The sequence below is a fragment of the Corvus hawaiiensis genome, chromosome 18, assembly GCF_020740725.1.
Source record: "Corvus hawaiiensis isolate bCorHaw1 chromosome 18, bCorHaw1.pri.cur, whole genome shotgun sequence".
NCBI lineage: Eukaryota > Metazoa > Chordata > Aves > Passeriformes > Corvidae > Corvus > Corvus hawaiiensis.
The window spans coordinates 12096883-12113611 of record NC_063230.1 but is presented as its reverse complement, the minus strand read 5'-3'; the positions used below and the strand labels follow the sequence as shown (position 1 = coordinate 12113611).

The 16729-nt window shown below is 42.2% G+C and overlaps 1 protein-coding gene across 2 annotated transcripts in view; it reads left to right on the top strand.

The window, feature by feature from the left end:
• LOC125335239 (MLX interacting protein) overlaps positions 1–12249 on the top strand; it is a 45528-nt gene extending 33279 nt beyond the window's left edge. For both annotated transcript variants that reach the window (XM_048322713.1, XM_048322712.1), the window contains 6 exons: positions 476–600; positions 3132–3230; positions 4404–4531; positions 5571–5694; positions 6318–6447; positions 6912–12249. In XM_048322713.1, coding sequence (XP_048178670.1) covers positions 476–600; positions 3132–3230; positions 4404–4531; positions 5571–5694; positions 6318–6447; positions 6912–7033 — 728 coding nt within the window. In that variant the 3' untranslated portion in view covers positions 7034–12249. The remainder of the gene's footprint in view (positions 1–475; positions 601–3131; positions 3231–4403; positions 4532–5570; positions 5695–6317; positions 6448–6911) is intronic.
• Positions 12250–16729: the final 4480 nt, after the last annotated feature.

Sequence of the window (16729 nt, the reverse complement as noted above, 5' to 3'; positions counted from 1 at the left end):
ATAGGTTTGTTGTTAGTGTCATAGCTCTGATTTTGACTGGAGGATCTCAGACACAATCCTTGTAGGTAAGTGCTAAGACTCCTTTTGCATGTGCATCGACGGAGCATTCCCTGGGCTGGTTCTGGTGGTAAATGGCTTGTAAATGTCACCATCATGTCCCAGGCTTTTAGAGACAAACGGGGGAGTCCAGTAGGACGATGGAATCACAGCCTGCACATCCAGTATGCCTTTGCTGAAATATGTGTGTGTGAAAGGACTATTACATCTTGCTATTCAGGATGTATAACACTTGTGACATTGTATCCTAAGCTTTCCCAGCAGTCTTGATGTTTTCTAGCATGTGGTTGCTGCATCAAACAGTGTAATTTGGTTGCCGACTGCATTTCAGTTCAATTCTGAGTAGAAACTTCTCAGCACTTACATTTGCTACAAAAAGTTGTTTGTTAATGTGTCTTGTGTTTTTTCCTTTATGAAGGCCGGGACTGTCAGAATTCAGGTCAGGCTTCCCCCTGCACCTCTGAGCAGAGCCCCAGTCCACAGTCTCCTCAGAACAGCTGCTCAGGAAAATCTGCCACTGACCCTACTATGGCTGCATTTAAGGTGTGTGTCTCTTCCTTTGAGGGGCTTTTCTTCTTTGCCTTCATAGCTACTTTTCTGTCCTGATGTCTGAGCATGGACTAGAGAAAGTTGTGCTTCAGGACAGTAGCATATTTGTGTGTCGGGCTTAGCTTGCTGCTGCATCTATGCTGCTCTGTGCAATCCAAAATGTCAGACTCTAATAATCTACTCTGCTCCTCAGGGATGTGTCACCAGAGGGGCCAGGCTTAGCTGTACCCCTGCAGGTCCTAATGGTCATGACAGCAGTTCCTGCTGTGGCTCACAGGAGTGTTGTGACAGGTGTCAGTTTACTTGGTCAAAGGTTTCAGGCTTAGTGTTCTAAACTGTGGCTTTTTGCCATTGTTCTGTTGGGGCTCTTCAGTCTGCAGGGCTCTGGCCATCGCTGGAGGGGAAGTTCTTGACCTGCTGAGTAACTTACATGTCTCCAGTGATGCTATGCTGCTCCACAGAGAAGCAGCTCCACAGACTCTACAAGTTACACCTGTAAAACCCTTCAAGAATTACTGGGGTAAGAACTCGGCGGTCTAGAGATAGCACCTGAGCACTGGTTGTACCTCACACACAAGCTGAACACTTGTCAGAACACTTTCTGTGGTGGTATGAGAAACTTCTCCACAAAAACGCCGTCAGAATAATCAGCTGTAATCCTCTCATCCATTCTGTTGTGAAAGGGAGTGTTACTTAACTGTTTTGCAAGTGCCAACCCCCTTCTGGCTTCTCTGGCTCTGTGTACCCTGTGAGTTGAGGGCAGTTTGATTACTCCAGGGCAGAAACATAAGTTTTAACACCTGCAGCCTGTGACTACACTCTAGTTCTAGATCTGTTGCAGAGGAGAATCAGAACTGCCCCTTGCTGACCATGCTGCAAGTTACTCATGAAAGTTGGCAGTGATTTGCTTGGCATGAATGCTCACAAGCAGGAGATGCAGCCTATTCTGTTGTTAGGGAGTAAGTTAACAAAGGAACAAATTAGTAGCGCTGGCTGATGGTGGGAAAGTGGTCACAAGATGGAGGAGCATTCTTAAAAGTAGGGATACTGCAATGAAATAGGCTTCATAGCCATGTAAACACACCTCCTCTGACAGGAATTGCTTTGGATGTGGACTGTTAGTAACTCTTTTGTAAGACAAGAGAGGAACAGTGATACTTGCCAGGCTCCAGATGTATGTGCTTTTGTTCCTCTTCATTGTTAGATTAAACGGTTCTGTATTGCTAGGTAACATGGCTATTTCAGTTTGGCAAAGCATAGAGGGCACTGGAAATCTCAGTTCTGCTCTTGAACCTGCATTTTCTGTGGTTTTGGGAGCCACTTCACTGCTTTATTACACTGCTTTCCTTCATTATAAAGTGGGGTGATGGTGAGCTGCTGCCAGAAAGCCTCACTCTGCCAGGAATATGTTCTCAAAGTGCAAAATCTGTTAAAGAAGTTTCTTCATCCCAGATTTCCTGTGGCAAACTCCCAGGAAAAAGTAGTAATTGAGTGGTGCAGCAGTAGGAACAACTTGAGCTGGTGCTGCCAGAGAGGGACTCAGAAAAAAGAAATCCTTGGCCTGTTACACAGTTAAGGGTCTCTGCACCTCCTTCACACACCTGGCATTCACCTCTGTGTGGAATGGGGATTTTTGGAGTCATATATGGAGTTGTTCTGTTCCTTCCTGGATCCTTTCTCTGTGTCCCTGCTGCGGCTGTGATGTGTTAGCATCCCAAGGATGATCCCTTGCTGTTCCAGGCTTCAGCTGAGCTGGGCAGGAGCCACAGGGCGGCGGTGTGGCCCCAGCTTTGGGAAGGGATCCACCAGCTGCTCCTTTGTCCTCAGTAGCTCAGAGGCCTTGGAATAATCTGGCATTCCCAGTGCTGGAGCAGAAACTAGAGCTCCTTTATAGCTTGGAAAGTCTTTTCTTTCTATGGACACCAACCTTGGGAGCTCCTGTGAGTGGTTTATGTAGCTCTCCAGCCCTGGGATCCAGGGGCTGCAGGCTCCTCCTGTGCCTGAAAAATCCTGCCAGTTGTTTTCTTTGTTACTGATTGCGAGGTATTTCTACCACAGCCTGGACAAATTCTGGGTCCACTGATCTTTGCTCTTTTGTTAATATAAATCCTAAATCTTCTATTTCCTGATGACACAACTAAAGAGGTGTAGGGTGACCTTTTCTTTCTGCTAAAGCACTACACAGACAAATAGTATCTCTCAAACAACCTTCATACGCCATGCTGGCAAGTAACAAATCATGTGCATACTGTACAAGTCTAGAACCTCCAGGTAATATAATATCTTTCAGGTTTTCTCCTTGCCGTCCTGGCATGTGATGTTTAAAATAGGTGCAGATGTCAGAGGTGGCTTGGTCCACAAACACACTGTCAATTCATTATTAAAATTCTGGAGAGTTGTTCCAGGGGAGACTGTGAATGCCAACAAGTGAACAAAAATGACACTGAATTTGAATAGCTGAAATAGTCATAGCAGTAGAACAGTAAAGGAGAACAGCATAGACTGAGCTGATTTTATTTATGCAGAATCGAAGGATGAGGCATCTTTCAGAACAAAAACGAAGGTTTAATATCAAGATTGGTTTCAGTGCTCTGAACAGCTTGGTGTCAGCCAACTCCAAGTCGGTAAGTACCTCAGCAGCATTTACAATTTAATGTGAAATGTAAGAAAGAGCCATTCTAAAAGTCTTGTTAATAAATGTAATGATTTCACTGTTGAATGGTCAGCTGAGCACAGCAGAGCATGCACTGCTGGAACACAGCAGTGAGCAGACGTAGAATGGAAAAGCTTAGGTAAATTCCTAAAATTTCCTACACCAGTGAGATCTCTGCCTCCCAGCAGGAGTCAGAAGCATGTTCAGTTCAGATGATTTGGAAAATCTGTTTAGGACTCCTTACACCACCCAGCTGTCTTTAAGAATCAGGGCCTTTTTTTCCCCTTTCACCTGTCTTTTGTACATGGGCTTACAGAGACCCAGCAGATTTCTCATTGTCAAATGACTTTATCCAAACTAAGAACTTACTCTGGCTACACTAGTTAACTTAGTTCACTAAATTGAAATACAGATATATCTGCACAACAAAATTTTTTGTGTCCTTTAAATACCAGTAGCTTTAAAACATGGAAAATATGAAAGCTTTTTGTGCAGCATGCTGATTTGTTTGCATAATTTTTATCGTTTCAAAAATTTAGGTGATACGTTGTCAGAATTTCACTTCCTGACTTGAATAGCCTATTTGAAAGGAAATCCTTTTTGAAAATTTAGCTTTACTAAAATGTCTGGTTATTTTATTTCTCAAGTGCAGATTTTTAATTGGTTCCCCAAAACTGAAGAGTATTGTTATCGGTCTCCTTTGGTGGGTCCTTCTCTTCAATAACTTCAGGTTTCCCAAACTAAATAATTTATATTACCAGCTTCAAGCAGTGCTTCTACCAGCACTATAAATCTGTCTGGAGATGTAGCACATCCTTCAGTACTTAAGTAAGAACTGTAAATATTTTTAAGAGGACAGATAATGAAATAAAACATTTTAAATTACTAAAATACTTCTTTCAACAGAGTAGCAGAAAGGTAGTTTATGGAAGAAAACAACCCCTGCAGCCACATTTCTCTACTGGAGTGTGGAGTCAGAGAAGCACAGAGCTGAGCATCTGAAGTGTTTTGCTCTGCCTGACCCTGTGCTTTTACACCCAGTAAAGCAAAATTAAAAGGTGCTGAAGTGCAGGTTAGGAGGACAAACTCTTCATGAATCTCAGGTTGTTGCAGAAGGTGAACTGTGTGTCTGTGCTTGGTCTAGATCAGCCACGCCATCACGCTCCAGAAGACAGTGGAATACATTGCTAAGCTGCAGCAGGAGAGGACACAGATGCAGGAGGAAACCAGGCGCCTTCGGGAGGAAATCGAGGAGCTGAACGCCACCATCCTGTGAGACCAGGGAGCTTCCAGGGATGGAGCAGCAGCTTCAGTGGTGCTTGGGCCAAACAGCAGGGAGTGTGTGCTCAGTGTCACACCAGGCAGCAGATGGGTGTTGGACAGAACAGAGCTGCTGCCAGCTCCAAGCTCCAAGCAGAGCTGCTGTGGGATGGGCACTGGTGCAAACTGTGTGGGTTTTCTGCAAGCTCTGAGCACGGAATGCGCAACAGTGGCAGCATCAGGGAGGATATGTCAGGTCAGAATAATTCTGAGAAGAAGCCAGCAAGGATGTTTTTATAAAGCTCATTGGTGATGAAACTCTCATTCTTCACAATGGCTTTGCTGCAGGTTTCTTTTCAAATGCAGTCAGTTTTTATAGGAAAATGTGTTTGAGTGCATAAGACACAGGGCTTGGGCTCCAGAAGTTTGTCACTGGCTGAACATAACTGTGGTAAATCCCTTCACCTTCCCAGTGCCTCAGTTTGCTTGCTTGGTTTATGATAGTTACGTACTACTACACAGCATGTTGAGAGCACTGGTGGCTTTGCTTCCAGCTCCAGAAGTTTTAGGCTTAGGCATGATGTTAGAATTAGCAGTAAATCAAAATACTTCCGTTTTTCTTACAAAATATAATGAAGTCTGCTTGGTTTTATTTTAAATTGATCTGTTACATAAGAATCTCTGTTATATCTTCTTTTGTAACATTGCTTAGGAGTAACTCTGTAAATTTTTCCTTGACTCCTGATGTGCCTTGTCCTTAATGGATGCCTAAAATTACTTTGTTCTATGTTATACTTTGTTTTCAGTTTTGTTGTTTGTAAGAAGTGTTTGTAGCAGCTTGATAAATCACTTTGCTGCTTGAATATAGACAAAATTGTTGGGAAAACAGTTTGTATTGCTGACCGGAGCAGTTACACTCTGGGGGGATCATGCACTGGGAAGCCCCTCCACCAGAGATACCAGGAATACACACTTTTCTCCTGCTGCAATTTATTCTGGAAGAGAAATGTGTCCTTTTTAGTGGGATTCTGACCTCCAAACATCTTTTCAGTTCTTGCCAGCAGCAGCTCCCTGCTACCGGGGTTCCTGTAACACGGCAAAGGTTCGACCACATGAAGAGGTTGTTTGATGAGTATGTGAGAAGCAGGACCCTGCAGAACTGGAAGTTTTGGATTGTATCCTTTTATACCAGCCTGATGAACTTGGGCTTTGGTACTGGTACTTTTAGAGCCAAGAGCTTGAGATTCTGATGCTGTGACTTTAAGCCAAGTTACTTAAATAACAAATGTCCTCAGTTTTCATCCACATCTGCATGTGGATATGGATTCTTGCAGGACTTGTTCACCTCAAAGTGTGGGAGATAACTGGAAAGTAAAATGCAATGCAGAGGCAGGGTTTTCTTGCTAGGTTATTGTACTGCAAGAAATCTTCTGTGGACTCTGCTCTAACTGCAACTCTGGCTGTCTTCTGGGAAATGTAAATAGACAATAGCAAAGATTTCAGGGGAAAAAAATTACAGTTACTGAAGCTGTTCAAAAACTTGCACATTCCCCTTTCCTTTTTCCCCCTTCAGGTCAGTGTGGAGGAATTTTGCAAAGTATAGTGAATATCACTAGGAGCTAAGGTTCAATTTTTTTCCTTAGTGTTACAGATTTGAAAGTACAATTTTTGAAATGTTGCAGTCCCTCTGGCAGTTGAAGTCCATTTAGAAATCCAGTGTTTTCTCTGTCATAGCCTTTCCTGTAGAATGTTTGGAACTCCTCCTTTGTTGTCTCCCTTGACATTTGATGGTCTGCAGTTCAGCATTATTATTAAGCCATTGTTTGAGTCCTTCAATGGGATGGTTTCCACAACAAGTTTTAAGGATCTGAACGAAACTGCACTGGCCTGGTTGGATCAGCACTGTACTCTTCCTATTCTGAGACCAAGTAAGTGAAGTTCCATCCAGAAGCTCTTCCAGATCATAGAAAGTGTAATATAATAGCATTTTTAAAAGTCAGAGGATGACAAAGAAAGCACATGATGCTGAATGTGACTTTTGCTTCCTTTTTGTTAGCTCACTGAAAAAATAAGAGCCTCTTCTGACTGTGAAGACAGAAAAAAAAATGTTGAATATACCAGAATTTAAACAGTCTAACTACATTTAAATTTCAAAAGCTTGGCCCTAGTTGGCTGTGTGATTTATCTGGTAGTGAGGGAAGACCTCTGAAATTTGTATTCAGCTTTGGAGTGACCTTCTGTTTGGGCATCATTGCTTGATTCTTTCCCTCTTGCCATTCAGCAAGTATTTAACTTACATTTATAGGTGTCACGAGGTGCTCTCTTTTGTAGAAGAAAGATCAGTCAGACTAATGGTTTCTCTTGATGTTTTTCCTGGGTTTGTTTTTTATAGTGGTGCTGAACACCCTTCGGCACCTGAGCAGGACCACCTTGATCCTGACGGACCCGTCGCAGCTGCCAGAGCAGGCCCGGGAGGCCGTGATGAAGGTGAACAAGAGAGCTGGGGAGACCTAACAACCAAAGACCCTGAGGTGCTTGTCCCAGGGGTGGGGAACCTGCCAGGCCCCACCTGCCCAGGCTCCTCCAGTCGGTGCACTTTAGAAAGGATTCTCTCCATCACCTGAGACATTGTTCAGGGCACCTGGCCCTGCCTTCCGAAGAGGTGCAGGTGATGCAGCGTTGTCAGAATGTTTTGGTTCCTCTCCAGTGCTGTGCTGTGCTCCGTCAAGTGAGAAAAACCACCGAGCTCAGGTAAACTCAGCAGGTTTGAGCCCTGCAGGCAGCAATAGATCTCCATCAATGCATCTGTACGCAACTAAGAGATTTCTATGAAACACCCTCAGTTCTCTGAAGTGTAAATCCTGTACACCAAGGAATGTGCTCTTCAAGGGGAAAAAATACTTTTGATTTCATGAAGCAAAATACGCTTTTTATTTTGTTTTCTGGTATTCAGTTCCATTTGTTTTACTTGAATATTGAAAATTGTTAAACAGGATCATACGAAAAACCAAAGGAGAAGAAAAATCTGTCAGTGATGTCAACTCATGGCAAAAATACTTAGAATTAAAACCTCAGGCTGTGTTTTGTGTATTTTTATTTGAATGAGTGTATCATTGCTTTTGATCAATTTCAAGACGTGCTTTATTTTCTAGTAAATAAAATAGCTGATTTTTTTTTTTTTAATTTAGCCATTGCAGGGGAGTGGCAGGCCGTGCCGTAAGTGCAAGAAAGCAGTTTTAGATTGTATAAATTCTGCAATTAGGATAAAGATATGACTTTTATACCAGTTTAATCAACAAACTGGTTTTTTGCAATCTGCACAGTTCAGCTGCCATCCTCACAAAATGTGCACATATAAAACACACCCGTAGGTAAATGTAATAGCACTTCAGAAACAAGAATTGAGTTTGTGATGCTAAAAAATTGGCTTTTTTATTATCTCAGAAGCTGTATCAAACCACACAGACTTGCGGTCAGTTCTTTGCTTCTTTGTCTTTTTTGCTTCTTCTTTTTGCCTTCTGTCTGAAAAACCTGAAGGACTTTGCTGAGCCTGGTCTATATGGGAAGATTATGTTCAACATGAATTAGAAAACTTGTAAAAATAAGTTTAAAACTCAAAATACTGCATAACATTTTTGTGTGAGAGTCTCAGCATGTACTGTCCTCTGCTGCAGGTAAACTGAGTCCCATTCCAGCAGTGATTGTCCATCCTGAGATAGCACTGGGATGTTCATTCTAGCTGATTGTTCATAGTCTAGGATGGTCCCATGACCCTTGTAATTCCATTCACAACTTGATCCTGATTGTTCAGAGCTATGCAAATGGTGGAAATGCTTCCCCTGAGCAGTTTTCTTCCCGTTCCAAGAGCAGGCTGGAGGTGATGTGCAGCCTCTCACAGTGGGAAAATGAGGAGTAGTTGGAACACTTGGGGGTTGCGCACACTGAAATGGGCTCAGTAGGTTCTCCTGGGGGAAAGGAGCTTTTCTCAGTTTCGTCCCAGTCTCCTCCACTTGGTGGGTCAAAGTTTGAAAGGAAACAATAGACCTGGGGAGTAGGACTGAGTACAGGGGGTAGGTTTGTTCTTGTTTCTCCATTGTCGTGAGTTTTTGCAGCTAATGGCTTTCCTTGCAGAGTTCCTTCTGTGTGAGCAGCACTTTAGCAAGGAGAAGGCACAAAAGGTGAGCCCCAGGGCCCTCTCCCTGCATGGAGGAACCGGGGGCTGAAGGGGAAAGCAGAATGGCACGTTTTGTACCAACACACCTTCCTGTAGCTGTGCAGGCAGAGGGAGAGATGCTTTTCTTTTTTTTTTTTTTTTTTTTACAGTAGATTGGACATATAATTTGAAATTCATGGCACATGTAAAAACCTGTGTCCCTGTGATAGAAGCAACAAAATTCCAAGTCTCAGCCAAGGAATGGTGTGCAAAGGTTGTCATAGTAATTAAATAGTGAGTAGATTCTTTGGAGGGATCCATTCCTAGGTCTTTCATAATGTTGTAATCAGTTAAACAATATACTTTCGGGTGCATCTGGGTAAGAAGTGTTGAATAAGTAAATCCTTTTTTAAATCAGTGCTTTCAATCCTCCCGTTTTTATCACTGGTTGTGAATTTGACTCCAGTAAAATCATTTTACGCTGTGATGAGCTGGAGATGTCCCTCCCGGCCTTTCCTCGGTGGGCCGATCTCACTGTTCGTGTGTTAAAGACGTCTGGGTTTCTAGCAAGAGAGCAGAAGGCATATTGTCCAAGAACTGGTGTTTTTGCTGACCTTTTCAGATGAACAGATCCTGTAATGCCTCCCCTGCCATGTGGTCTCCTGCTTGTCAGCAGTGATGGTGTGTGATTTTTACCATTTCTGGTATCGATGACGTGGGAGTTCTGTCCCAAGAAGCCCAGTGCAGTACAATCGTACTTCAGGGCCCAGGGAAATTGGACAGCTGAAACCCTAACATCCATATCTCACTGAATGGACTAGAAACTGAAAGCAACCTTAAAGGAATAGGAAGGGGTAATTTAACTGAACTGCCAAAAATTTTGTCCATTCACAGTTTTTCTGTGGATGTGGATGGAAAATGTATCAATCTGATTGCTCCGTGAGCTGGTTACAACTGGGGGGGAGTGCTTGTTTAACAAATCGTGGTGCAGAAATAAACTCAAAGCACTATTAAGCAACTGCAAATCTTAAAGAGAAAAGAATTCAATATTGCTTACTTAGGCAAGAGTGTAGGAGGGAGGAAAGGAAAAGTGAAAAGATACTTTCCATGTAGTGCAATTACCAGAAATGATGTGGCTGCTCTTTGAAGCAGTGATTCAATATATTCTTGTCACCCTGTTATTGCAAATCAGAATTCTTTTCTTTTATCAGTCAGCCTTATGAGGAGAGTGATTTCACTTCGTTTGGAAACACGGGAGGAAAAAAGCTGGTTTATGTCTCACATCTGAACAAGTAGAACCAGTAAAGATTGATATGGAAAGAGATAGACCACGTATGTATTAGTTCCTGCATAGTTTTCCACTTTGATTTGTGTTTAAACACCTTAGTCTGTCTTTCTTACCCACTGAGGAGTTTTATTACTTTATTTTTTTCAGTTTGGTAACACTTTCTCCCCTAATTTAAGCGCTCTGATTTCCTCAGTGTCACCAAAGTAAGTAAGCCAAACACACAGTGCCTATAAATCTGCACAGAACTGCAGGTGCTGCACATCTGCTGGTGCTAAACTTTTGGAGAACCCCCATGTAATTGAATACAAGTTGTATTCCATCAAATCCAATGTATTTCACTCAGTAAAGGAGTGGCTAAATAACTTACTTACGGCCTGTGATATGCACAAGGTCAAACTGGGATTGTCTACTGGTTCCTTCTGACCTTGAATTGCATTAATTGGTATATTGTAGATGGCCCCACCCCAAACACAAGTTCTGGAGATCTTGGGCGTTATCTGGTGTAGTTATTAGCTGTTACTGCAGTTATTGGCCTCCTTTTAGCAGGAGGAGTAAGGGGTAAAAGTCCAGGAGCAAACTAGAATTGAAGGAATTACGAGGAGTGGGATCAGAGACAAGTGCACACTTCACTGTGACAGTCTGATCTCTGCACAAAACCAAAGGATTCTTGGTTAATACCATTTGACCTGACTGGAATGCTCTTCCCTGCTTTTCTAGTCCCCTGTGGAAGGCTTCCTTGAAGGGGGGCCTACTAGAATGTTTCCATCTGTGCCTTAGACCTTGGTGTTGTGTATGCATTTGATTAATCATGTCATACATTGTTCCCCCTAAATTGATGCTCTGTGGAAAATTGAGCAAATGGAGGAAGTGGGGCTTCCCTGGCCTTTTAGAGGATTTTATCTATGTGGCATTACTGTGACCCTTTCAGACTGAGGTTGTGAGTAACTTCGTCTGTGTATGGAAAAAATTACATCTTTCCTGCTGAATCCACTGCCCTCCACTGCCATGTGCAGGAGCACCTGTGCACACAAGGACATAACCTCTGCTATGACAAACCCAGGAAACAGGCAAGGGCTTAAACCTCTAAATCTGAACTGGCTTGAAAAGACAAAGGGCTGTCAAAGGTATTGAAAAACTGCATCCCTTTGTATCTTCAGGTTTTTTTACATTCCTTTGTGTGTGTGCTTGTGTTCACATGTGGTAGAAGTGACAGGGACAGGTAAATTTAGTTGTGTTTGCTTTTAAAGCCCAAAACTCCTGAAAAGCAGTTTGAGAACAGGACAGGGAAGGTCACTGCGGAAACGTTCAGTAAGATAATGCTTTTGTAGTACAAATTATTTGAAGGCTATTTCACTCTCTCAGTTTTCTGGAGTGGATAATTCTTGATGTTGCCAGCTAGAAGGTACTGCTGAAAATAGAATGGGTTTTTTCACTGTTTTCACGTTTTCCTTTCTTTTTTTTTTTTTTTTTTTTTTTTGGTTCCTTTCCACCTTTATTGCATGGAAAACTACCAAAAATCAAAAGGCTGATGACATCCAGTTTAAGTTCTTTAGGGATTCAGTTACACCAGTCTGGAGGACTATGGACAATTGTTGATAACTTTAAGAAGTTTTTTAAATTAGGTGAGACATCAGGAGTTTTTCTATTACTTATTACTCCCTAATTTATACACTTGAGTGTCAGAGGAGATTATTTGTTTTGGGGTTTTTTTTCTTTTATAGGACCCCAATATTTTTCCTACAACATCAGTTAAAGTTCTAGTTTTCTTTTGTTTCATTCTTGGTTGGATTTTCTTCTCATTTACTGTGCTAGAGCAGAAGTGGTAGAACCAAACTATAGCTCTGTCTGTAAAACTTGAGTTCTTCAGTTGCAATTACAGTAACTTCAGTTACAAAGAAACACACCTTAGGTAATATTAATGGAATTAATTTCTAGCCATTGTCTGAACTTTTCCACCATGAATAAGGCTTTCAATCAAAAGATATCAATGTTATGAGCAAGCCTTTTAACAATACAATGAATAAATAGCTCGTTTTCTTCTTCTAATCTTGTATTTAAATGTGTTTTAAGTGAATGGAATTCATTCTTGTTAAGAAAAAAAGGAAAAAAAATCTTGAAGGTATGAGGACTTCAGGTTGTGCTCTTGCTTTGCTTAGGTTTCCTGTTCTGTTGCATGACAACTTCTGTTGTGCTGTTGATATGTAGCACTTTTCAGTAGGTCTGTTAAATTGTGCAATGCATTTTTTTATATTTACAACCAAAACAATAAAGGATATTTTTTGGAAGAAACTGGTTGTAATGCCTTTATTTTCTAACTGGAAGTGGGGAAATGGTAAGTAGAATTGTTCCTGGACCAGGGCTAGCACTTAGCATCCTTTTTGCACCTCTAAAAGGTGACAAGAGCTCATAATGAACAGTGCTGGGGTTACCTTTGGATCTGTGTGTTTGGCATTCCCAGAGCAGAGCTTGTATCCTCTCTATGGAGTTGCTGCACAACAGTGAGAGTGAGCTCGGGTGATGAAACTAAGCATAAAACTTTTTGTTTTCTGTCTCTGCACTTCCTTCTAACAGACAGTAATTCCCAGGTAGCCCTGATATTTCTCCAAAACAGGTAAAATTAATTAAGCCTGAGGTGCTGCACCAATGTCTTGAGCCCTGATAGTCTTATTTTCTTGCAGGCTTGGATTTGAGTTTGACACACTGCCTGGACAGTGGATACTCTGCAGAGCAGCACTGAGATTGGATAACATGGTATTCACATGGAATTTATGTCAATGTTAGGCCCTGAGCTCTTAAGTCCATTTAAGAAAGGAAATTAATAAATCTGCCTTTAATGACTGATTTTTGTTTTTCCCTGGTAGGACGCTCCAGCTCTCTGTGCTTCAGTTGTCACCTCCCTGGCATTTTGGATTTTCTTGCCTAGTGGAAGCAGCATTGAGGCTCTAGTTGAAGTGAAAGGTAATAGAAGAGTGAAAAGAAGGATTTTATTTTAAAATTACCGCACAAGAGTTTGTGCTGGTTGATCTTACCCTTGTGATTGGTGCCTTTGACGTAGTATTTCTGATGAGAACTTCTGATGAGTCAGGCCTGCAGTTCCAGGAGGTACAGCAGTTTTTGAATTCTGCATTTAATTTTTCAGAAATCACAAGCTTGATCTCACATAAAGCATTTTGGTGGGAGTGAAGAGCAGTGCTGTTTCAACAGTGATAAACCAACTCTTCAGCCTGCCTTCAATCTTGACCAAGCACTACAAATACCAGAGTTACTGCAGCGATGCTATCGAAGCTCTCTGGGAGGAAGCTGTGGCTGTACAGCACTGTTTCTGTACTTCTGATTTAGTGGTGATTTCAAGAGGGGCTGCTGTAACTTCAGCTGAGGTGGCAAGAGAGTTTGTGAAGTGGCTTCTTTTTGTGGCTGGTTCTGCTAATCTGTGAACACTGCCAAAAGTGGACCTACGCTTGCTCTGTGGAAATGATGCCAAATGAAATCACTGCTGTAAGGGAGTTGGCCCTTCAAGGGGCAGACAGCTCAGGGCTCTCTTTATAGCTAAAAGAATGGAATGGAATGCTCACTAGACTTTTATTTATTTATTTTAACCTATATTTGCCCTTAGGAGCTCATCTCTGCCTATTCTCATCCCTGAGGACTTTCTCCAGGAGGTGGGTTGTTTGGGTGTTGGGGAATTCCCTGTGTGCAAACACAGAAGAGCCCCTGTTGTCATCCAGAGAGATGTTTAACATGTTCCTGTTTCAGAACAAGGTGTGTGTGTGTCATACAGCCAATGCCTTTCCACCACCAAATGGAAACAAACCCACGAAAGATGAGACTCATCACATCCCTGAGTCCTGCTGCTGCTGCCCTTCTGACACTCCTTACAGAGCCCATTTGTGGCTCCTCCATCCAAACTGTTCATTCCTCATGGGCCTCGAAAGCTTTGTTTTCAGTCGGGATAAATGGGGAACTGCTTGTCGGGAGATCTTTGCTGGTGACCAAATCATGATCACAGCAGAGATGCCCCTCGTGGTACAGGCCCATCTTGCAGCCCTCCAGGGCTGGGGAGGATTTATCTGAGCCCTGATGACCCTGCACCAGGAAAGCCACAGGGCTGCAGGTGTTCTCTCACTGTTCTGTCTGGGGCTGGCACCTTTTCCTCTAGGCAGTGACTGGTCTGAGTCTTCCCCCCTGGGGAAGAACAACTCTTCTTTTTCAGGTAGCTCTTCCCATGATGTGAGTTGGGGCAGAGCATCTGACTCACTTTGATATCTTGTTGGCACTGCTGAGAAAGCATTTCCCTTTCTAAGGACTGTTGAGCTATTTATACATTTAGAAGGTGAAACAAAAGTTGTGCATGGGAGAGGAAATGACAGGGAGTGGCCCTGTGTAATCCTCTGGTTCAGCCAGGCTTAAGTGGTTTGTGTCAGTCATTGGCAGTGGTGATGTTTAAGACCTCAGGTTGTGACTCTTTTCCTGCTCAGAGTGGCTTGCTGACCCCACCTGAAAAGGTCAGGCAGGTGTTGCTTCAGTCTTGGGGATAAGCACATCCCCAGGCAGTGATTTGATTTTTTTTTTTCCCAACCATTCTTCCTTTTCTATTAAAAATGAAGGAGATGAAGTTGGAATTTTACCTTCTGCATGTCACCACTATGTGACATCTCCACAGTTGTGTCTGGAATGGAGCCCATTTGGGAGGAATTCTTCCCCTGGCTCCAGCAAGGAGCTTGGTCCCTCTGTTCCTTTTGGGAAACTTGAGTGCTTTTCTAGGAGGCCCCCCCCCGCCCCGACTTTTGGGGACTGGCAGCAACTCAATTGATATCAAACCCACTTTTCCTGGAGAAGTCTGAGCAGAACAGGGCCAGTGCAAAATATATTGTAAAAAAGAATTAGTAAAAAGAGAATCCAGCAATATTTGTTTTATTTAATATTTTAATTAAATTCCAGCTTCTATCCACAGGCAACAATGGGAAATGAGTAAAACTTTTCATCTAGAAAGCAGAAATATAAATAAAAAAAATAAGCAGAAAATACATCCCTTTCAGTATTAAAATATAAGAGTTAAAAATATGAATAAATATATATATATATAAACTAAATATATGCTTAAATAGATTTATAAAAATAGTTGTGTTGTATAAATTCATAAATAAAATTCAGTAGTAGAGAGAGAAGTACAAAATCAGCCTGCTGGCAACCAACTTTTCTTTTGAAAAATAACTGCAAGATAAAAATATAAATAACATTAAAATTACTGAAATTACACTTTCCCGTTTGCTTATATATGCCAGGGTTGGTTAATTAAACTACTTTGACTCACGTTAGTCCATCCTTATCTGCTATCACAAATAATACAGTATAAATACTTTAATAATAAATGCAATCAATAACACATTCATCTTTTAAATATTAAATTAAACTAGATGATATTCTCTATTATAGAGAAAAGCAAATACAGTCAATGTTGATCCTGGCATCAGACTGATCCCATAAGCCCAGACAAGTCACATTTAACCAACTGCATTTAATCAGAGTACAGTTTTACTGCAGTTTGCATGATGTCTTGATACCTCTTTAAAAACCACCAGATGTAGGTCTTTCTGTCTGCCAGGCTCATGGCCTGGCCCTGGGGCGGGTCCTGGCCCTTGCAGGTGTAAAAGGCGGCGCCGTGGCTCAGCGTCGTGTTCAGCTGGTTGAGGTTGGCCGTGATGACGTCTTTGGGGCTCTCTTTGCAGAGCGTTTCCATGTCACTTCCCAGGGTTTTCAGAATGTTGTAGATGTCGTGCAAAACACAGCAATTTGCATGGAAGGCTGGACATGCGTGTATTTTCTTTGCCATGTCTCTGGCTTTGGAGCTGATCTCCTCAGGCTGAGGACGGAAGGTTGCAGAGACACACTTTTGCTGTGGGGAAGGAAGAGGAGAGAAAAATGGTTAGTCCTTTGGTTTCCCCTTCTCATTTGTGTACCCATTTGTGGGGTTTTTGATTGTGGTTCAATCTGTATATTAACACCTCCACCCCTTTGATCAAGCAGGTATTGCACAGAGTATGCAGTTCCCCATGCCCTGCTTGCCTTGGTTCTCAGCTTTTCTAAATCTTGGGTTCTGTCCTATGCCAGAGATCTGGTTTGGCCTGAGTGTATTTTCATCTGTTTCAGCAGAGATGGTTTGAATTTCAAGAATGACATTTCCTCTGAATTCAATGTTGATTTTTATCAACATACTCTTGGAAACGCAACCCCAGGAACTGAATTTTGAGGCATTGACACCAGGGTTCAGTGAACAATTTATCATCTCCAAGGAAGGGATGGGTGAACAGGATTTTTGGCAGAAGTGCTCAAGCACTAGGGTCAGAATAAAGGGCAAAGCAATTCTTGCCATGTTTCCAGTGATCTGACTAAAGTCCTGCAAGAAGATGCCCAATGCTCAGAAGGAACACTGTGAATCAGGAAGATCCCAGCTTGCAATGAGCTGAGGCAAAGTCACCCAAGATTTCTGCAGCTGCCCTTGCCCCAACTGTGCCCTGAAATAACACAATGTAAATGCTTTCCTTCTTGCATGGAATACAGAGAAGAGCCTACTTTAGGTTCTAAACCAAATACTTATTTTCTGATGGTTTTTCTTGTGTTTTATAATAGTTCAAGAGATTTCTCCACAGACATAGACACAGCACATAGAAAATGGTGCACTTACATAGAATTCAAACAAGTCATGTGCTTGGTCTTCTATCACTGATGACATGTGCTGTATGTCGGTAGTGAAACTCTTCTGCCACTCTGC